Source organism: Polypterus senegalus, chromosome 4, assembly GCF_016835505.1.
Source record: "Polypterus senegalus isolate Bchr_013 chromosome 4, ASM1683550v1, whole genome shotgun sequence".
Classification (NCBI taxonomy): domain Eukaryota; kingdom Metazoa; phylum Chordata; class Cladistia; order Polypteriformes; family Polypteridae; genus Polypterus; species Polypterus senegalus.
In genome coordinates this window covers 193903058-193926271 of record NC_053157.1, presented here as the reverse complement: position 1 = coordinate 193926271, position 23214 = coordinate 193903058, and the positions used below count along the sequence as shown (strand labels likewise).

Below are 23214 nucleotides of genomic sequence, written 5' to 3'. Positions count from 1 at the left end.
TCATGTAACCTATCTTTATAATTTCCTTTTGGGATTTTGAAAGAGTGGACACAATGTAGAAAATCATTTCGTTTAGGACACTATTCTATTATAGTGTGTGCAGGAAAAGAAAATAGCAACCCTCACATTCACATCAGGTTTGACATGTCTTTGGACTTTGGGAGATGAGCAGATGAATCCTATAATAACCCATGAAGAAAAGGTATGTTTGATTTATGCTTTTCCTCTACACTCACAGGCTTACATTTACTTACTGTAAGGATATGTTTTTCCATCTATTCCATTTCTATTCCAGTTTATCCAGTTTTAAAGGGATGGGCAGGCAACTCCTATTTCAGTAGCAATAGACACAAGTCTGTGTGCCAGAAAGGATATATTTTTAATTGATTTTATATACTAAAACTATTCAAAATTATGAGCCTTAAGAAACACTTCCATTGAGAAACTATTATTTAATAGGTATGATACATTTGTAAATGCTCAAGAGGTTGTATGAATGAAGAAAAAAAAAACATTAAGTTCATAAGTATGAACTGACATGTTGAAAGTAAATATTAGAAATAGTGTTAATAATGCAAACAAGAAAACCAGAAAACACTTGTAGGGGCCACTGCTCTGTTTAACACTAAATAAAGCAGGCAAAGAAGGTTAGTAGCTCATTTTTCAGAAAAGCAAAATAACCTTTTAAGCTTCAGACATAAGATGCTTGGAGCAAGTGCTGCATGAATGAAGGAGGAGGTAAGCAATGGCCTAATTAGGTGAAGTGTCAGAAAACCTCAGAATTCACATTCATTACAAGTGTTTCATTGCTAATGTTTTAAATTTGAATGGCAGTGAAAAAAAAATGAAATACACAGTCAAGTAGTCTATACTGCAGTATGATGAAAGATAGTAATGAAAAATAAGTGTAGTACAGTATTTAAAAATGTAACCTTGCAACAAAAGTTGTATTAATGCATTGACCCTATCCAATTCAGTGTAATGAGGTGAAAAACATTTCCTGAATAAGGATTTTTTATGGCACTTTTACAAAGGAAGCATTAGTGTTTATTGCTGAGTGCTCCTGAATCCCACTACCTGAGTCCTTAGCTTGAATTTACAGTCAGCATTTGTGTGTGTGTAGACTTTGCACATCTTCCTTGTGTTTGTGTAGGTCTTCATCTGAGCATCAGTTCCAAAGATGTGCTTGTTAGGTTAATTGGAAACATAAAATTTACCCTATATGAGTGAATATTGTTGTGTGGATGAATGTGATGGACTTACTTTGGATGCTGACTGAACTTGAAATGGATTAAGCAGGATTGATATGGATAGATTTTCAAATACAACTCATGCAAATTACCAACAGCACAAAAGTAGAAATTCGGCTGTGAACAAAATAAGCAAACAAGAAGCCTAGAAATTTTGGCAACCGTACATAATTAAGCTAGAAAGTGGATGATGCATGTTTATACACTAATATAACGAAAAATAATAGCTGAAAAGTGGTGCTCCAAAACTGGAACCAGGGGTTGACAAAAGGATTACTTTATTATTTACTCTGTGATAAAAGGTGGATTCACCTCATAATAAATATTAGTAACATCAGCCAGTGTTTATTATTTGAAGTCCTGAAGTTTCCATTTGTTTGAAAAGAACTAAATGAATTTTAGAGGTCATCTAATATTCATAGGTAGATTTACCAGATATCAGACAATAGATCAGTCAACGTGAGCTCAGCATTAAATATTTGTGTATGGCATTGCGTTTAGAGGGAGTCTACAGAAAAAAAGTTAATTTGTATAAGAAAAATGTCCATTTATTTATTATTCATTTTCGGGAGTGTATGGTCGATGAGAAGTAAAATTGACACAATGCCTTTACTCATTTCCTGCAATAATATCAAAACGCTTGAATGTTTTGTTTTACTGAGATGAGGCTACTAAGTATTAAAAATGAACTATTCATTGACTAATGAATCAGAAGGTAACAGGTATCTCACTCTAGAAGGGAACATTTTTAAATTAAACAAGGTTTGGGCTGCTTTCTGATATTTCATAGGCCCATGTTACTTAGCTGTCAAATCTGGTCAAGTACATGTAACTCTAATGCACATTAGATAGCTTTAACAGCAGAGAAAGCTGTTCTTTCAAAAGCATCAAATCATTGTACAGAGAAATTAGAAAACGAATCCCACTCATTAGAGACAAAATGAGATATGCAGCATAAAAAGGAAGGAAGTGCTTGAGAGATTTATTGGAGCCCATAGACTGGTGCACAGCTTACCTGTTAGCACATCTGAGCAGTTTGTTGTGTGCCTGCTACCAACTCACTTTACTAAAAGGTCAAGTGTCTATGTGTCTGTCTGTCTGTCTGGTTGCTATGTCTCTGCTATCTAACAGATGGCACATTACAAAAATTAGCACTGCTTCTACGAATCTTATACCAATTGGTATATAACAGAGACATAACAACTGGACTGACACACATTGAAGTCTATGTTGAGATTTCAACCCATCTTAGAAGGGTAACACAGCTAGTGAAGAAATAAAAAAATAAACGAAAGAAAGATAGCTTTATGTGGTATTCCAGAATGCAAGGTGGACACAGGGGTAGCAAATTATTAACTAATTAACAAATAGTCAAGCCCAGATACATTGAGAGGAACACTGTGGACAGCCAGATGGCATTTTATGATAATTTTTCAGCTGTGATCAAAAAAACCTCTAAAATCAGACCAGTTTCAAAAACCAGCCATGCAGGCAAATTAAATAACCCCCCAACCAGTGGAGTTATGGCTGAAAGCTTGGCATTCCCGATGCTTACTCATCTCAGTATTAGTGAGCATATTCCTTGACCCAATGAAGTAAGTGTACAGGCAGAAAGTCTTGTGAAGATGGATATAGGTCTGTCTCCACAACATTTACATGCACATTGAAAATCCACATTCCCTTGTCAGAACACTGTTGAGTGTTTTCTGCATTAAGTGCTTTAACCTACACTGAATTTCACAATAGTGTGTAAGAGCTACAGGAGAACCCCTGTCTCATTTATCATGGCCCTACCTGGGAACAAACAGCAGTATGTCACATTAAACTTGCATTCATCTGCTCTCAGATTTTCACATACAGGAACCCCACCATGCACCACCTTGTCTATTTAATGCATACATTTCGTTAAAAGCATGTTATGTAAGCCAGACTGGAATATCCTAAAATACTTTCCTATTAATCTATACTGTACAAGGTACCAAGTTAAGAAGCCATAATCCAGTTAAAGTAACTTTTTTGTACTATTTTAGCTCACTTTTGGGAAGCCTTGTACGTGGGACTCTTTGTCAGCCTCAGGCAGAGTGCCTTACATGTTTTCAGTTGACACCAGATTGAACATTTTGTAAAAATAATTTTTAAACTCTGCTGCAACCACTTTTATAATTTCTGTGGGTGCCAAACTCCATAAAACAAATTCTATTCTGGAGTATAAATAAACTGAACTTTCCATCCATCCATTTTCCAACCCGCTGAATCCGAACACAGGGTCACTACTACTGAACTAAACACAACTATCAGTAATTCATTGACTTAATGATGCTGCTGGGTATTTGAAGTTATTGTAAAAAGTCTTATTAAAGTGACAGGTAAGAACTCACAGAGGCCACAAAATGGCCATGTATGTTAAACTGCTTTCACTGGGAGGCTTGTTGTTATATATAAAACAAGTTCTCAGGTAAATCAAACTGGGCTCTACTGTAACCAATCATTTCCTACATTTATAAAACCAGTACAAGGCTGAATAATGAATTCACATAAGGAGGAGGTGGAAGTTGGCATCATACAGTGATATGGCGCATTGAGACACCTACCACACAATGAACCACCTCAAGATCCCAAATTAGAACCCGCTGCACAACAGGTGACATCTCAGCACCACACTAACTCAAATGGAATGGAAAAGTGTGAAGTTGGGAGCATGCACTGAACATACAGAAAGTTACAGCAAAATGGAAGAGGTCTAAAATCTATAAAAATAAACTTTAAACGTTCACTCTATTAACCCTTTGGTACAATAATGAATTAAGGCATTTGGAAAACATGGAAAAACCTTGAAAGCATTTTTTGATTTGGTTTCAGTTTTTGTAAATCTTGCCAGTATTCTCAACATCATCATCATCACATCAGTTTTCTGGGTTTTCCCAGGTTACCTGGGTGCCCCTGAAATTTTCTTCCTCCACATTAAACAGACGTGGACATCCTTTGAGGTGAGACTTACTCTTTTTTTATTATCTGACATCAACCCTAGCCTAACATATCCCCTAACCCAACCATAATCATAATTTAGCCTCATCTGCTCCATGTACTCATGCACCTCTTAAACTAGTCATTCTCTACTTTTTGCTCTGCATTTCCTAACCCCCTATAGTCTTTCTCTTCTTAGCACAACACCTACGGCCTTCCTAACCCAGTCTTTCTTTTAACTTAGTATTCGCCTTCCTCTCAATCCGTGACCCTCCACCCATCCATTTGATCATTCTTAAATCTGTTTTTTTCCAGCTTTGCTTCATGCTATGCTTACATCAGTCATGTCTCACTCCCACAGAATGTAATATTGCTCACACAGCTTTTGTAAAGTTCAATCTAAAATATCAGTAACACTCCTTTAGAAGTGAGAACGGGGTCAGTTTACAGCATTTATTCTATGCACTTCTCACCCTGCTCTATCACTGCTATGTTCACATCTTTGTCTGTATGTTACATGTCATGTAAGAAGCAGAACTTTCAGATCATGTTAAATACTATTCTGTTCATGTTATTTCAGGTGGCAATTTTACTGATCTGCTCTGCTATGGTTTTGTCTACTCTGCCAACTCATTCGCATTTTAGTAACAATCTGAAGTGATTCACTCCCATTCTCTCTAACTTCTTTTACAGTATGGGACACACTTATACCAGCTATTGTGATTGCTGAGATTGGATTACATAAATCAGTTACATATCCCCAAACCATCAAAAATCAATCAATGATAAAACCAAGAAAAGAAAACTTTAGTATTTTTCAGTAAATTTGCAAATACAGTGGTACCTTGAGATAAGGGTGCCCCAACGTACAAGTTTTTTTGAGATATGAGCCGTCACTAGGTCAATTTTTTGCCTTGAGTTACGAGACAAAATTCGAAATACAAGCCATCAAAGAGCTTTTCGCCGCACATTCCGAGGAACTGACACCAGAGGAGTTGACGGAACTACAGAGGCAGCAACATACAGAGGTTCTGCAGGAGATTAGTATCGTGGAGGAGGTTATCTCTTAAAGTGAGATAAAGGAAGTGTTTGCAATGTGGGAAAAAATTTTGAACTTTAAAGAAAAGAAACACTGAAAAAGTTACAACTGATTGTGCAGCGGCGCTATTTAATGACACTTGCCTATCACTTGACTTTATTAAAAAGAAATCCTGAAGAAATTGCAACTGATCGTGCAGTGGCGCTATTTAATGACACTTGCCTAACTCATTTCAGAAACATTCTAAAGGGGAGGACTAAATAAAGATCCTAAGACAGGTTTCTATTGAAACGCCCTGCGAATGAAAGTGACGAAAGTGTGGCAAAAAAGAAAAAAAACTAGTAAAGAAGAAAATTAAGTTAAGCAAAAGTGAAGTGAAAGAAAAAACCATTACAATACGCTTCACCAACATCTGTTTATTTCTTTAGATTCTCTTTTATGTATTAGGTTTTATTTTGTTTGTATACAATATTTGTTCATTATAAATACATTTTTCTTATGTTGAAAACATTTAACAAAAAACTGGGGTGGTTTTTTGGGGGCTGGCACGAATTAATCTCATTTCAATTAATTTCAATAGGGAAAATTGATTTGAGATACGAGCATTTTGACTTACGAGCTTGGTCACGGAATGAATTAAACTCGTATCTCAAAGTATCACTGTAAATAAGAAAGGTTATCTCCGATTGGATAGAAATTTAATTCCAGTTTAGATTTTGTAAAATCTCCCAAACATGAGATTGTGAAATTAATTGGCTAAATTAAGTGAAAAGGCCATCTGTTTTGGATTGCTTTCTGCCTTGTACCCACTGTAAATTCAAGACTCAATACTGGGTGAAGCATTTTAGGAAACAGCTAGATGGCTGTTCATTTTTTTTCTGATCTAACACTGCAGCTGTCAAAGGGTCATTTTTTTGATAATCCCTTTTTACAGTTTAATGAGACAAAAGCCACACATTTTCTGTCATTAACAATCTTTTTTTTAATTTTATATAGCACCTATTTCAAAGGTCTCTATTTTTTAAATGCAATGTACTTTGCTTACAAAGGTATACTGTACATTTGTATGGCTGGATCACAGAAAGATTAAGAAGACTTTCTTTCATTATTGATTGTTCAATATCAATGCATTCAGGCAGCACTGAGGGTCGGACACGTGCCTATTTTGTAAGGTAAGATAAGATTTTCTCCAGTTTGGATTTAGCCATTGCTAAGTACTCTTTTCTCCTATACAAGCATAGCAATTCAATCAAAAATCATGTAAAAAGTTCACCAGGCAACAACACTCTACATTTATAAAGGAAAAAAAAAACTGTTGTGGTCTTATGCTGAATAGGACTTGATTGGCATATCAAAAAGTAAGAAAGAATCAGGTGCTAGATAGGGTTTTCAGAAATGACTTATCCATAAATCCCCTCCCGCACACTGATAACAACAAAAGCAGGCCTCTGGTGTTTAATACTGCTTCAAATCCTTCCTGTACACCGCATGCCAATACGCCAAACAGCTTTTCAGTGCTTGTGAGGATTAAACAGTTTTCAAGGTTTTCATATGGAGAAAGTATTTTGAAATTACTTTAATTTGTTTCAATTGTAGAGAAAGGAAGAAAAGAAACTTACTTTCCCTTTGTCTAGCCAGTCTATGACTGTGGACAGCATTTTTTCTTCTATCCTTCATAAGTTTGAGAGAATGAGTATTTCTTAAAAAATATTACACTAATGTATAAACTCTGCTAGTGGAAACATTGCTCCTATTAAATAAGCATTAATTTAAGTGAAATGAATAAAACTGGAACTAATATTAAGGTTCTCCAACAACAGTTATTACAACTGAGTAAATCTATAATGGACACTAAACATTTAGTAGGTTTATATTGCATACCTTAATGGTTTTTACACTTTATAAACTACTGCTCATATCTGAAAAATATGATATCCAGATGCAGGAGATTACTATTGGATTGCTCTCTTCAGGCTATGAAAGCATATATCTGATCCAATATTTTTTTTCCATTGGAATATATTCCCAAGAGATAAAAGAGCATATAGTTTAGAAATAATGTGGTGCTTCATTTCCTTGCAAGGACTGAGTTCAATTTTATATTTTAATGTGGTAGCACAGAGTATTTATCCACCAGGGAATCAATTTTAAACAGGTAAAGAATGCTTATGTTTCTTTTTAATAAAATTAATGAATGACCACAAAATATTATGATGTTGAGAGACTTGTAAGAGCAATATTGGACTCACTCTTGCGCTTTGTCCAGCAATGAGTTGATCATCCTCTGTTTGGACACTTGTTCTGCTACGTGCGTCATAATCTTCCTGTTCAAAGTCTGAATCATCCTCTAGCTCTTCAGGAGTCTGGAATAAAGAGGCAACAAAACAGCAGTAAATTAGACAATCATATAAAAGAAAAGGAACTTTGAACTTGATGCTGAAAAGTGTTAATATACTTGGCAATGAAGTGCAAACAAATTTGAGAAGGCATTGTTTCTTTAATCTAGAGCCCATCAGAAGTTACAAATACATACTGTACAGTACAACTGAATTGTAACAAAATACATTTTAGATATTTGATTTGCTACAGGTTATTGGCTCAGTCTCATCTATCTCCAAATCTTTATTTGTCCTTTGTGATTTATGGTTCTGCATAGCTCTGCTATAATGCCATTATTTGCTCCCAGTCCACAAATAATTAAAAAGCATGTTACCACAATGCAAATATTGCACTAATTTCAGTTCAATTCAAATTTTATTGTCACATGAGAGTCAGCTTGTTTTCCAATAAGGGTATGAAACACCAACAAGACATCACATAAACACAACAATCAACAACCATATAGAATCATACATTTTGTGCTGTCTTGCTGTGGCACTTGGTGACATTTTGCAGTGCCAAGCTAGTATTTCTGCCCATTAAAGTGACACAAGGGATATTGGAAGCATTTGAGTTCAACAATAAAATTATGCAATCTGCTTCTTATTAGATTTGTTCAACACATACTTGTGATACAGTGGAATGGAGAGGATAGCCAGGTCCCCTAGGTCATCAGAACTGTGGTTTTCGCTGTCATATATATAGCAATATTCATAGAACCACATGGTAAAGTATCGTCTGTGTTGAGTAAAATTAAAGTAAATCCAGCATAAACATGCTGCTCATTTTTTACATCCAACTCTTGCCAATAGCCAAACAGAGGAGATATGGAATCCATTGTTCATGTAGTGGTGTTGAGTGTTGTCTTCCTCTCTTCCCTTTGATTTATGGTAGCTACCATGTGGTGGGTGTTTTAATGTCCTAATATAACATATTTTACTGTAGTTTGCCATGTTTATTTGTTATTTTCATTTCTCTAATAAAAACTTGATCACAAAAAAATTAACAGTCATTATTGTATTGGCCTATAGCTATATATTAAATAATCTTACTAAGAACGCCAACGTTTTTTGTAATAAATTAACCACTTGCTATTTATCTTTTGTATCTTTAACCTCTGAGCAAATGGCACAAGTTGGGTACAGCGTAATATCTGTGGAAAAGATTCACAATGTTAGAATTAATATTAACGTTACTCAGTTTTATAAGCCAGAGGTGGCTCTGGTGTGCTTTCATATAGACCAGGGGTGCCCAATACATCAATTGTGATCGACCGGTAGATCGGAAAGGTAGTGCAGGTAAATCGTGTTGCATTCAATTTTTTTTTTTTAAATGTTAGTCTAGGCGGCACGGTGGCACAGTGGTATCGCTGCTGCCTCGCAGTTAGGAGACCTGGGTTCCCTTCCCGGTTCCTCTCTGCGTGGAGTTTGCATGTTCTCCCCGTGTCTGTGTGGGTTTCCTCCGGGTGCTCCAGTTTCCTCCCACAGTCCAAAGACGTTTGTGTGTGTCCTGTGGTGGGTTGGCACCCTGCCCAGGATTGGTTCCTGCCTTGTGCCCTGTGTTGGCTGAGATTGGCTCCAGCAGACCCCTGTGACACTGTGTTTGGATTCAGCGGGTTAGAAAATGGATGGATGGATGGATGTTAGTCTTTCATATATCCTCCCTATGGCATTTGCCACTTGATTGACATACAGGGCAGCAGTCTGAGATCTCCTTTCTTTTAACACACTGGTCATCCCACTTGCACGATCAAATGCACAAGCTACTGCAAAACTCCAGCTATCTAAGTGATCTAGTTAGCCTTCCAATTTATATCGATTAAAGAAGGGATTAAAAAAAAATTTGTGCTAAGGTAAGGGTTGGATTTTTTCTCACAATGTCACAATTGAAGTGCGTTTGTCTGATCTGTCAATCTATTATTGCTATTCCAAATAAGGAAAATTTGGAAAGGCACTTTCGAACTGTTCATAAAAACTACGAAACTGTCTTCCTTCTGAAAAGCGATCTGAGAAAGAGAAAGGAAAGGGAACTAAAATCGCAATTAATCGGACAGCCGTCATTTTTTACTCGGCTGAATTCACAGCAAAGGCAGACACACCGAAGCATTGTTCTGGGTGAGTCAATCAATCATTAAGCATAAGAAGTCCTTCCAAGATGAGAAATTCCTACTGAGATTTCGAGACCCCTGGCTGGGGAAAAAGGAGTTTCTCCTTGTCATTAAACATGCAAAAAACAAGCAGCTTAATAACGACCTGACCAACATGTTGAATGAGTTTAATTTACAGCTGCAAGAAAAGACAAAACCATGGTCAATATGATTAGCTCAGTTAATGCTTTCAAATGAAAAATGCAACATCTGTCCTCAAAGCTGCAGCGCCTTGATTTGGGGAACATCCAAAACCTCACTGGAGATGCAATGGAAGGCGTGTGCGCAACTTGACCGCATACGATACACATAGCAGATTGAAAATTGTCTGTCAGACTTTAAAAGACTGTTTCAAGACTCAGCTTTACTTGAGCCAATCACTACATTTAAGTGCTATCCATTTAGGGAAGATGTTGAGGGTGATTCACCCACATCAAAAATTGCAACACTGTTTCACCTAAAACTTCTCTACAGTGGAGGATGAGATTTTGACAATACAGGATGACATTCAGCTGAAGCACTGGGCTCATGGACAATTTTGGAACTTACTCACAGAGAAAAAGTACCCAAACATGCATTATTCGGCTCTACTTATTTATGCGAGTGAGCCTTTTCTCACAGGAAGATTATTAAATCCAAATACTGTAGTGACCATAAATATATTGAATTGTTATTGTGCCATAAGGGTTATTCAGTTATGTAAGGTACAATAACATATTTTATGTATAAATATAGCCATATACAGTATTTACATATATATAGTATTTTTAATGCAGGTAGATCATTTTGACCTGGTCATTTTAAAAGTAGCTCACAAGCCAAAAAAGTGTGGGCACCCCTAAAAAAACACCCCTGTTACTGTATTCTAATTAAAGGTCTGTTTTGAGTCCGTTATTGCCTATTGCATACAAGCTAAAAATACTCCAGTTTATGGCACTTGTAAAATCTGAAAATCTTGGATAAATTACCAATGAATAAAATAAAAAGCACTGAGTTTGTGGATTCAGGATATGTCAGGTTAATTGACACTTCTAAACTAGCCCCAAATGAGTGCAAATGCATAAATGTGCCAGGTGCTGGACTGGTGGCCCACTGAGGGTTGGTTCCCATAATGTGCCTAATCCTGACCCAGACAAGCAAGTTAGAAAACAAGTGGATGGAAAATAGATGCAAAAAGTTTATGTCTAGATATAATTTATAAGAAAGCTGTCAGTGAGTTGTAAAAAGGCTGTCAGCATTTATTCCCATCTCTGTGCTCACCACCTCCTGAGCTTGCAGAATTGCACTTGGCCGTCCTTATGTGAAGATATTAAGGCTTGTGTTTTACCCCCACTGTGGCTTACAGTGTATGGATGCAGGAGGCCAGCCTGAGTCAATCATGTTAATCTACTACAACGTGATCATACTACACAAGTTTCTACCTTTTATATTGCTTCAAAAAGTGTTCCTGATTCTTCAGGCTACTGTGTAGTGCCACCCCATATCAAAATTTAGAGTAATTTAGAGTAACATATTTTCCTGATTGATATTACAGATTATTTTAACTACATGTCACATCAAGTGAGTATTTCAAGGAGATTTTTCTTTTCATCTAGTACTGCACAGCTGTGTGAACCTTGCTGTACCTTTCCAATGCTGGGAGGTACATGGTATGGCTCCCTAACCTTATATCCTAACACAGGGTCACGGGGGTCTGTTGGTGCCAATCCCATCCAACACAGGGCACAAGGCAGGAACAAATCCCGGGCAGGGCGCCAGCCCACCACAAAAAATAAAAAATCATAAATTATGAAAAAAATAAGATTTTTACACAGTTGATACAAAGTTATTATTTACTGTCACTAACAGGTAAAAAAAAGAATAAAGTGACAAGAAAAACCTTGAAAGGAAGTTTAAATATTAATAAGAAAACTGTAAGAAAAATACCAAGAAAGAATAAACTGTCCAAACTACACCCTGTGAATTTTCACTGTATACACAAAATATCAATTCACCCATTATCTGAACCTGCTGTATTTCAGTTGTCAAGATTTACAAGTCCAATAACTTTTAACTTTTTATGAATCAATTCTGGCTAATGAGACTGCCCATCCTGGACTGCATGATCAACCCCTGCTTGTAGCTGATGAAAGTGACAAGTGACAAAACTTATTTGTTTAAATCCAAAGTAAGTTATTCCTAACCCTATATCATTCAGTGGATTTTTTTTGACATATGCCCCTTCTACTTCTTCATTATTATTTTCTGTACAACTTTTTCCACTGGATATTGCTGTTTCCTTTAATATTAAAAAGCACTCTGCCATCTCTATCTCAAAAGGGCACATTGCTAAAAATAAACTGAATTAAAATCAATTGGACATCTTATTCGCATAGATACCTCTAGTTACATTTTAACTGCTAATTTAACAATTTACTTCTTAGCTCTATTTTGAAATGATTCATTGTTAGCCTGTAACAACGGCTGTCGGAGAATGTAATTACCTTATGGACCATGGTAATTACAAGAAGAGGCCCCTAACTCAGCGTAATTCCTTTGGAAGTGTACGTGTTCTTTAATGGATTTTATTGTTTCCTTGTATCAGCAGTTAATGGAGAATGTAATTACACTGAAACAAATCTAACTCAATTTGCATCTGTTAGAAAGGGGTACTCTTTTGACATGTTTCACTTTTACTTAGTGTGTATTCACAAGAAATCGTCAAATGCAAATGATAGTCTATGAGAAGCAGCAGTCATATTAAAAAATATCTAAATGTTATTTTCTCTGATGCTATCTCTTGTCACAGAAATGTGATGCTGGATTTACAGTTTCATGGTGCAATGCACTCAGTTCCTGCATTCAAGTGCACAAACCTTATTAAAGTATAAAATGTCTGTATAATATTTCTTCCTGCACATATGCACATACTGTAAAAGAAGGAAAAGATATCAGACCAATCAAAAACAAGTACTCCCACAGCCCACTAAACCTATAAAAGGGCATTTTCAGTACCTGGACAGCGAAGATGATTTCCCAATGTAAAAGGCATTGTCTTTAATCTGTTTAATTATTTTATTTATTTATTTCATTAATGCACAGTGAATATCACAGAAGTCAATCAAGGATACAATCAGTACAACATTTATGTCTGATATCAATTTCAATTTCCATTTCCTACCTGTGATAGTCAAAAGTCTACCATTAGCAAAACCAGGCAGATCTTTTGATATGATAGAAAAGCACAATCTCTTTCACTCTCTCGTTTGATTCTTTTAAATGAACATTTTGCCAAAATCTTAGCATCATTCTTCAGTAAAGAAATTGGCCTGCACACTGTAAGGAGTTTGTATTTTTTTTTTCCTCACAGTAGTTTTGGTAGTATATTTTCATTTTTATATTATTGAAGCATAGCCTTCAAAAAATCAGCTACTTTAACAGGGGTGTGTTTCCTGAAAACTTCAAAATGGTAAACAATTAGTTACCTTGTACGTAAGATTGTTTGTTAATTAGTGACTGTTTCCCAAAACTATTTGTAACTAAACTAGTATGCACAGACCCACTTGTTACTTTCAAGGTTGTTCTTTTTTTGACTTTTGGCTGGAATTCCTTCACAGAGAAACAGGTCATAATAAACATACTGACACTCTTATTTGGACACACAATAATAATAATAATAATAATAGTAGTAGGTCACTGCGGTGGGCTGCTGCCCTGCCCAGGGTTTGTTTCCTGCTTTGTGCCCTGTATTGGCTGGGATTGGCTCCAGCAGACCCACGTGACCCTGTGGTTAGGATATAGTGGGTTGGGTAATGGATGGATGGATAGTAGGTCAATCTTGCAATAAATAAAGTAGCACAAAGGGTGCTTTTGACAGCTTTAATACCTGTGGACAATTAAAGTGGATAATGAGTTAACCAATCAAACTCACTAGCTCACTGTAATCAGCCACATCCTTTAAGAGTCAGAAGGTTAATCACCCCTTAATACCAGAAACGACAATAGCAACTGTTCAGAGAACTGTGCAACTTAACCTGAAATGTCTTTTGGGACAGTGCAACCAAAGAAGCTAAGTTGCTGGCCTAAATGTTGTTTTGTGTGTGGACATGAACCCCTTCGATCATATTAATAACCAACAATTAATAGAGAAATATAGGCTGTCCACAGGTGAAACAATGACCCTTCTTGGTCTGGTGCAGGACAAATTGGAAAAAGGAACACACCAGAATCTTCAGGACCTTTAGTCCCACTGTGCACCTTCTAATACTCTCCTGTTTCAGCATCACCAAGTGGATTCTTACAGGCTGCAGGAACTGCAAATGGCCTCAGCAAGCCTGTCCAAATCTGTGCATGCAGTGAGCACATAACTATTGTGCCTTGCATGTAGCTACATACAATTTCCAGCAGAAGGAGATGCAAAAACTCAGGCATAGGCATAGTCATGCTCCAAGCCTCTTGAATCCCATCTACATCCGCAAATCTTGGAAAATAACACCTCTTTATTTTTTCCATCTCTTCCATAATTTGTTTTAACTCCTCTTTTTTGATGTTTCACTTCCTTTGTAGCGGGTGCCACGTGTTCTGTTGGCAGTTTGCAGCTTCTTAGGGTGCATTTCAAGAAAAGTGGATGCTGTAAATATACTTTAAAGGAGGAGGTCGTAACATGGACAGGACGGTTGGAGCTGAAGACTTTAAAACCAGAAAAGAAGGAGAGAGAGAAAGACATCATGCGGTGGAGCAAAGGGAAGCGACGTGGTAATGCCAAGAAATACACCTGCTGGAAAAAGTTTTTTTTGCTTACTCAGCGACACAATGGAGATGGGTCTTTGAAGACGGACTTTTTTTTTTGGTTTCGCTGACAATTCTTTGGACTGGTAGGACTGAAATTTTTTGTTATCGGCTCGGTGGCTGGCATATTCCGGGAGGCTTTCACTTTGCTTAAGAACAGTAAAGACAGTAAACGTATTTGGAAAACCAGTTTCTCTTAAACAACAGCATCTCGCCCCTAAACTGGGAAAGGTGGTTTTGATGCTATGTTATGTACTAGTTTGTTTGTTTTTTGTCTATATTTAAAATGTATATGTGTATATTTTTTCCCTCTTCTTTATTTGTGGTATTCCTTATAGTTTAATGCTGAGCTGGAACATGTGGTGAGGAGTCATATAAAAGGATGAGCGAAAGATTTTCAATATCAAACTGCTTTGCTCCAGCGGTTTTCTGATTGTGCGGCAACCCAGGGTTTAATTGTTCTCCCGGGGCAGCGGTACACCTTTACCTATTGATGCTTGTCACTATTCTTTTCTGCAAGGAAGCCTTGTCCCATTTTGAGACTAATAGATGTGGGTTTTGTGCACATATTCTGCTTTTCTCTCAAAGGTAGGCATGTAAAGTTTATTTATATGTCAACATCTGCCTGTTTGTTTGTGTATGGGTGTGTCCTCTAATGGATTAATGCCCTGTCTGTGGTTGGTTTCTTCATTATACCCAAGTTTGGTGAGCTTTTTATGAGTCTGGAATAAAATATGCATGTTCATAATATGCATGGATGTGCCATTAAGCCCAACTGAGAGAGAAGGCAATTGTAATGCAAATTTGTTTAGGTAAGAAATTTCAAATTTTATAGTTGGCGGTTAGAGGGGTGCTTTTTAAGTTGATGTTACTGTAAACCTGAAAATAAAATATAATAAAGACTGACTAAAAATACACTTAAAGTTATAACCAAAAAATATAACACATACATCATGAAAAAAAATGTTAAAAGAACAGACAAAAGAACAGCGAGAGGTGGCTATTCATTTCCCATAGGTTGGCTTGTTATTGTCCAGGTGATGTTCTTGATATGCTAGTGCAGCCACCACAGGAATGCAGGCGAAGAATAAACCTTGCACTAGCTGACAGGGATACTAATGGAAAAATCTTGCTGACCGATCTTTCATACCTTTGGGTTATTCTCAATGTGAAATTTATCAGTTCTTAGAGACTATTTTTGAAAATGACTCTTTGGCTACTATAAATTATTTGAGCAAGTTGTCACACAAAAATGATGCTTCGCAATGTAAAATAAAAGGAATATATGAAACAGTAACAGTTTAGAAGGTGCACATGCATAAAAACTTTACTCCTTTAGATTTTTTAGGTTTAAAAATAACTGTACAAAAATATTTTATACCAATCATTGTAGATTTGGAGGAAATATGCAAACTGAATTCAGTTTCTCACACTGTTAGCCATTGCTTGTTTTCATTCTTCATATTAAAATTATAAATTCTTATTGTTAAACAGAAGTTTATCAAAAGGTGTAATCATATCAGATAAGCCCTTGGCATGAAATCCATGGCGTCACAATATTTTTAACAAGTGAAAGTGAAATGAGCAGCAATTATAGTGCAGACAAAATGCTGGTGCCACCCAGGTCCACTACATGGATTATGCATATTCTCTTTCTCTCTCAGCCTTTGTGGATTCCTCGAGGTACTTCTGGTTTCAATCACCTTCCATAATATATGCCTGACAGATTAGACAGTGATTGTAAATTAGCTTGCTTCATGTGAGTATGGGGGTGTGGATGAGGGCATCATGAAATGGCCTGGAATTCCATTCATTGTCAGTTCTTGCCTGGCATCTAATTTCCTTGGGTAGCATTCTATTTCCCATAACCTGTACCTGTATTTTTATTTATACACATACAAATGTGCCATGTGAAGTGTCTAATATCAATATCCTGTAGCAACTAGTTTTTAAAATTGAAAGCAGGATTATATCATATTTACTTAGTAGCATCCAGCACATGTATAGACATACTGCATACCAGTCATAGGTTTTACGTCTGTTTTTCCAGTTTTTCTTCAAATTTAATCAGCTGAAACGCAATAAATGATCTAAAATGATGAAAAGGTAAGCAGTAAACTGTTAGAGGTTTAAATTTAGTTTAGGTTAGCAAAAACTAAAAAAAGGAAAATGTTACAAATGGGCCTTCTTCAGGGAACAGCTAATTGGTTACAACCTACAGATGTTCTGCAGCAATTGTTTTAAATTAAGCCTTGCAAATTTAAGCAAACAATTTGCACAGGTGTCCCAACGTCTGTTGATTACTTAAAAAACGTCTTTCTGTCTCAAAGCAGAGTTGGAACAGACTGCGTTACTATGCCCTCTGAAGTACTACTTGGACAATATTCCAATGATAATAGTAAGAAAACAACAATTAACAAATGAAATAAGACAGAGAAGTATTAACCTGAGAAGTGCAGGTCTTTCATTTGGAGAAATTTTGAAACTGGAAGTAACTCTAATAGAAAGAGATCTGGCAGACCCAAAGTTACAAACCAATCAGAAGACAAGTTTCGGAGGGCCACCACCTTGTGTGATAGGTGCTTCACAGCACAACAGCTTCATACACAGCTTAACAGCAGTAAAAAAAATAAGTCTGAGTTACTACTATGAAGTGGAGACTCTGTGCTGCAGGTTTGACAGGGCAAGTGACAGTAAGAAAGCCATTCCTTAAAGGACAAGGCAGGGCCTTGAAATAGTGGCTGTGGACTATTGCTGACTGGACAAAAGAACCCCTGCAGATTTTGTTTTTTTTTTTTTCTCTAGCTTAACTGGAGTTTTTTTTTTCTTTTTCTGTCCTTCTGGCCATCTAACCTTATCACCAGACTAATCCTTACAGACTTACATCATGATACTGGATATAAAGATGCTACTCTTCTACTTGAAATGTATTTGTTTTTAAGATTGTTTAGATTAACTTCTTTTATTTATTTACATTGTTAGTTACATTTTTTTGCCTGAAAATGTGCTACATAAATAAATGCTGTTAAACTTGATGCATTTGTAATATTCTGATATTTCGTTTTTTCAGTTTTGCTAACCTAAACTTTACATTTAAAGCTTTTGCAGTTTTCTGCTTACCTTCTCAACATTTTATGTCATTCATTGCATTTCAAAGGATTACATTTCTAAAACTTTTGACTGGTAGAAAAAATAAATAGAAATTATATATATATTGTGGTCCCCTGCCGGGACGCCCAGGAGGACCAGAGGAGGGCTTGTGCCTCCTCCAGACCGTAAGGGGGTGTCCGTCCTGGTTATGTTGGGGGCTTCGGGTACAGGGCTTGGAAGCCCAGCCCTGTAGGGACCCGTGGCCACCGCCAGGCGGCGCCCCGATGCCGGAATATCCCATGTGGTCCCCGGCCGGGGCAGGAGCCTGGCCGGGACGCCCAGGAGGACCAGAGGAGGGCTTGTGCCTCCTCCAGACCGCGAGGGGGCATCCGTCCTGGTTATGTTGGGGGCCACGGGTAGAGGACTTGGAAGCCCAACCCTGTAGGGGCCCGTGGCCACCGCCAGGCGGCGCCCAGGTGCCTGAGGAACTCTGGAGCCCAGCATTTCCGCTACACCAGGAAGTGCTGGGGGGAAGACGTCCAGGGACACCCGGACGGCTTCCGGGTGTGCAGCCAGCACTTCCGCCACACTGGGGTGTGGCTAGGACTGATTGCCGGGAAGCAGCTGGAGCCCATCCGGGTTCCTATAAAAGGGGCCGCCTCCCTCCAGTCAGCGGCAGAAATCGGGTGGAAGAGGACAGAGCTGGAGTGAGGACTGGAGGCGGCCAGGAGAAAGAAAGGCACAGGACTGTGTGGCCTGGGCATTGGGAGAATCGGTGCTGGAGGCACTGGGGTTGTGAGTGCACGTTACATTGTAAATATTATTGTAAATAAACGGTGTGTGGTGAAAATATGATGTCCGTCTGCCTGTGTCCGGGCCAGAGTCCAAAATATATATATATATATATATATATATATATATATATATATACACATATATATCCTGAATGTAAATATGTATGTATACATGCTCAGAAGCCATAAATATTGTATATAGTCATTTTTAAAGATGCTGTACTAATTCTAGCATTCTTTTATGTGTATTGTACGTTCTTAGAAAAAAAAACTCCCCTTTAGAGATGCTTTTAAATCATTTCATATTTTTTCTTCAGAGTGGAATCATTATAGTGAAGCCTGTCTGAGTTCATCTGTCAGGTTGGATGTGCAATAAGGTGAGGAGAGAAGTTTAAACATTTATTAAGACTATTCACAGTCCCCCCTGTGTACCTTTCATAATAATCTAATGTCTAATGTATTGCGCTGTGCTGCTCTTTTGTTAAACTTTCTCAAGAAAGAAAGAAATAAATAATACACATTGTTGTAAACTTTTTAAGAAAAGTATTGTAAGTTACTTTTTTGTGTACTAGTACAATAAAGCTAAACTTCAGTCAGTTTGCCAAACTTACTATTTAAAGTGTTATGAGTTATTCTCATAAAAAGGTCACACTAGGTGTTTTTATTCCCAACATGATGCCAATATGTCACTAGTTCTTCTGGTTTTCTGACTGACTTAATGAATATTTCATTGTTGTCATCATCATTTTCATTCCATTTAATCTGGTGATGGTCATATGCTGTGCTGAGATGGCCAGGCCACAACATCCTCGGCAACCTGCTCCAACATCTGTCGGGGAATTTCCAGATGCTACCAGGTCAGCCTATAGACCTATAAAATCTTCAGTGTGCCCTGGTTCTGCTCCAGGTCTTCTCCCCGTGAGACATTCCTTATAAATTTCCATTAAAGCAGCATTCGTACTACTTGTTCAAACCACCTCAGCTGACTCTAGTAGTTCTAATCCAAGATCCTCATACAGTATATTGCTGAGTGTATATATATACGTGTATATATATATATATATGTATATCTAGAGTGGTTCCAAAAAACGTGCCCAGAAACCTCAATGAAATCTTAATAAGCTGAATTTGATTTGTACAATTAAATGTTTAAAGGGATCTTGAAGTCAATTTCAACATCTAAATCTATAATGAACGTATGCTTTGGATGATCAGATTGACAATTGCACCATGCTCCGTGGTGGCTCTATGCTGGTCATAACTGAAGTCTTCTTCTCTTTTACTTTTTATAGTCCCATTAAGTTCTCTTTATTTGAATGCAATGTTTAAATTCCTCCCTTAGACTTAAAAATGATGAAGCTTACGGAATAGTGTTTTAATTTTTGTAATTTTGAAAATGTGTGTTTTTTGCCACAGTTATGAGTTTTTCTCCACTTTCTACTATGAAATTCCATGAACTCTGTGACCTATACTGGCAGATGAATGTTAAACAAATGCTAATCTACTTCTTTTTTTAAATAAAATGGAGTGTACTTAATGTTATAATGTCAAACTGAATGAATAACCAGAGGTTTCTCAAATAAAAAAAATGTAAAGCCAAGAGCTTCAAAGTCTGAGTATGAGATTTAAACGTTTTGGAGGAAAATACAAACAGCAAAGAAAAATTCAGGGGTAAGCCAAAGGCTACACAGTCTACACAGAGCAATATGTGATCATCTATAAACACCATTGTATGTATCCATTAGGGCTTAGCATTTCAGTAAAGTATTCTTTTAAATAATATCCTTTATGGATGCATTTATGTCCATTGTCTCCTTCAAAATTTTTCAACATTCACCATGAAAAAAATTTTGCCAGCACTTAAGAAATTTTCATGACAAATTGCAGTGTTGTATAAAGTACCAAACAGCTATACTTCAGTAAAAATGGAGATACCTTTCTGAAAAGTGACTTAAGATAAAATAAAAGTTGCCCATTAGAAAACTACTAAAGTAGAAGTTTAAAAAGTATCTGATATTAAGTGTATTTAAGTACCAAAAGTAAACGCAGGATCTCTCCCTGTTTAATAGTTAGACAAAAAAATTTCTTGCAAAGTTAAAATAATTCAGGCTAACATCTTTTTGTGTCTGAGTTGAAATATAGTCACCAGAGTATGAGCCAAGTAACTGCAACTTAAAGCAGTGACATTCAGCATGAACGGACATCTTAATGACTGAATCCAAATTCAGTGGGGTAGGTACTAACAGAAGCGTTGTGCTGCCTTCTTAAAGTCCCCTATTTAGGCTGAAATTTTGTAACTTGAACACCTAATTATAATTCATTTAAATTGAAAAATGTTTTTTTCAGCATCCTTAGGAACTACAAAGGACTCCCATGTTTGTTCAAATAACACCATTTCAAATTAAAATTATCACTAGTTTAATAATAGGTGTCATCAAAACAAACCCTAATATAGCCTTGCCTTGCCCTCCATTAAATAATGTTTAATAAAGTGCATTACCTAGATTTTATAACTTCTAGATTTGCATTTAAAGAAATGCCTTACAGGTTTTCTTGGGCTTTAACACCTAGTTCATGATCTGATTTTTGATCATGATGCCCAGGATAATGTGACAAGAATTATGAGCAGCACACATGACAAGGTGAGTGAACCACAGCACGTGAAAACACAAGTACACAACACTGAGGATCACAAATGGTGAGGTCGGTGGCTGACGTAAGAAATAGTGGCTGTATGAAGTGGTATGAACTGTGGAAATAACTGAGACTGGGACTGAATATTGCTGACATTCAGCCCAACCTTGATCAGAGATCTGCAGTAAGGTGTATTTGGAATGAGTGCTTAATGCCAGCAGGGTGCATTTGAAAGACATCCCAGATGTGTCTATCAAAAAATAACAGATTAAAAGTAACCATTTGCATTTGAAAATGTAGTGAAGTACAAAACACCTCAGAACATATTTTTCACAATCCAGCAGCATAACAATTGTATATATATATATATATATATATATATATATATATATATATATATATATATATATATATATATATACACACACAGTGGAACCTCGGTTTGCGAGCATAATTCGTTCCAGAAACGTGCTCGCAATCCAAAGCACTCGTATATCAAAGCAAATTTCCTCATAAGAAATAATGGAAACTCCAGATGATTCATTCCACAACCCAAAACTATTCACATAAAAATGATTAATACAAAATATAAAGTAAAAATACAAAAAACAAATTAACCTGCACTTTACCTTTAAAAAGAATAATGGCTGGTGTGAGTGAGTTTCTAAACTCATGTGGGATTCCACCCAATGGGACGACACGCGGAAGAGCATCCCAAAGCAATCGCAGTCTCCCGGTGCTGTAGCGGTTCGCCGTATAAGCGCATTTAAAAAGATCACAGACATGCTATAAGCGCCTGCCGTCAATGGGTGATACAAGGAACATTATAAAGATCCCACTACAATAAATAACAGCGCTGTTGCTGTTTCAAGCTGAAGGCAGCTGGTGTTGTTAAAGTACTGAGACTCAGCTTCGTGTTTTGGGGCGCACACACACACACAGTCACAATGCTGTAATAAACAGCATACGCTCGTACGGATGTTGACTATGTCAGTGAGGCACACAGACTCAGACGGAGAATAGGAGATAATTGCCCTCAAGAGAAGAGAGAGAAACGCGCTGTGTACGAGCAAGAGAGATAAGGAGAGAGAGAGGCGAGTGCGAGCGAGCGACCGAGATAAGGAGAGAGAGACACGCTGTGCGAGCAAGCGAGATAAGGAGAGAGAGACGCGCTGTGCGAGCGAGCGAGATAAGGAGAGAGAGACGCGCTGTGCGAGCAAGACAGATAAGGAGAGAGAGAGAGAGAGAAGAACCATCAGCTCAGTTGTGATCACATGACACTCAGCAGACAAAGTGTATCCATACTGCTCGTATTGCAAGACATCGCTCGTTTATGAAGTCAAAATTTATTAAAAAATTTGGCTCGTCTTGCAAAACACTCGTAAACCAAGTTACTTGTAAACTGAGGTTCCACTGTATATATCTATACTAATAAAAGGCAAAGCCCTCACTCACTCACTCACTCACTGACTCACTCACTCACTCACTCACTCACTGACTCATCACTAATTCTTCAACTTCCCGTGTAGGTGGAAGGCTGAAATTTGGCAGGTTGATTCCTTACAGCTTCCTTACAAAAGTTGGACAGGTTTTATATCGAAATTCTACGCGTAATGGTCATAACTGGAAGCAGTTTTTCTCCATTTACTGTAATGGAGATGAGCTTCAACGCCGTGGGGGCGGAGTTTCGTGTGACATCATCACGCCTCCCACGTAATCACGCAGTACATAGAAAACCAGGAAGACCTCAAAAAAGCGCTCAAGAAAACATGCATTATATAATTGAGAAGGCAGCGAAACAATAAGAAGTGAGTTCTGCTACTTCGGAAACAAAGCACGATGTAAACCTACACTTTAAATTAAGTTCATAGACAGGCTGCCGCTGGCGTTTGTAATTTAGTGCCTGCCCATATAAGGCCATCCGTCAGCGGCAATCCAATAGCAAACTGCCACGGGTAAATATTCACGGGTGAAGGACTGTGCTTATGGAGAGGAAGATGAGATGGTCAGGGTGGTGTTTGACACAAACTCAGCGAAACTGCCAGAGAAAGTTTTAAGTGCCAGGACTAAGGTAACATTAAATAAAGCTATGGACATAGCACGAGATGGCACCAGCACAGCTGGGAACCTTCGATGCAAGTACACCGAGTG

The 23214-nt window shown here is 37.4% G+C and overlaps 1 protein-coding gene across 2 annotated transcripts in view; it reads right to left on the bottom strand.

The window, feature by feature from the left end:
- ctnna2 (catenin (cadherin-associated protein), alpha 2) overlaps positions 1-23214 on the bottom strand; it is a 1795296-nt gene that overhangs the window by 71411 nt on the left and 1700671 nt on the right. For both annotated transcript variants that reach the window (XM_039751821.1, XM_039751823.1), the window contains exon 14: positions 7503-7616. In XM_039751821.1, coding sequence (XP_039607755.1) covers positions 7503-7616 — 114 coding nt within the window. The remainder of the gene's footprint in view (positions 1-7502; positions 7617-23214) is intronic.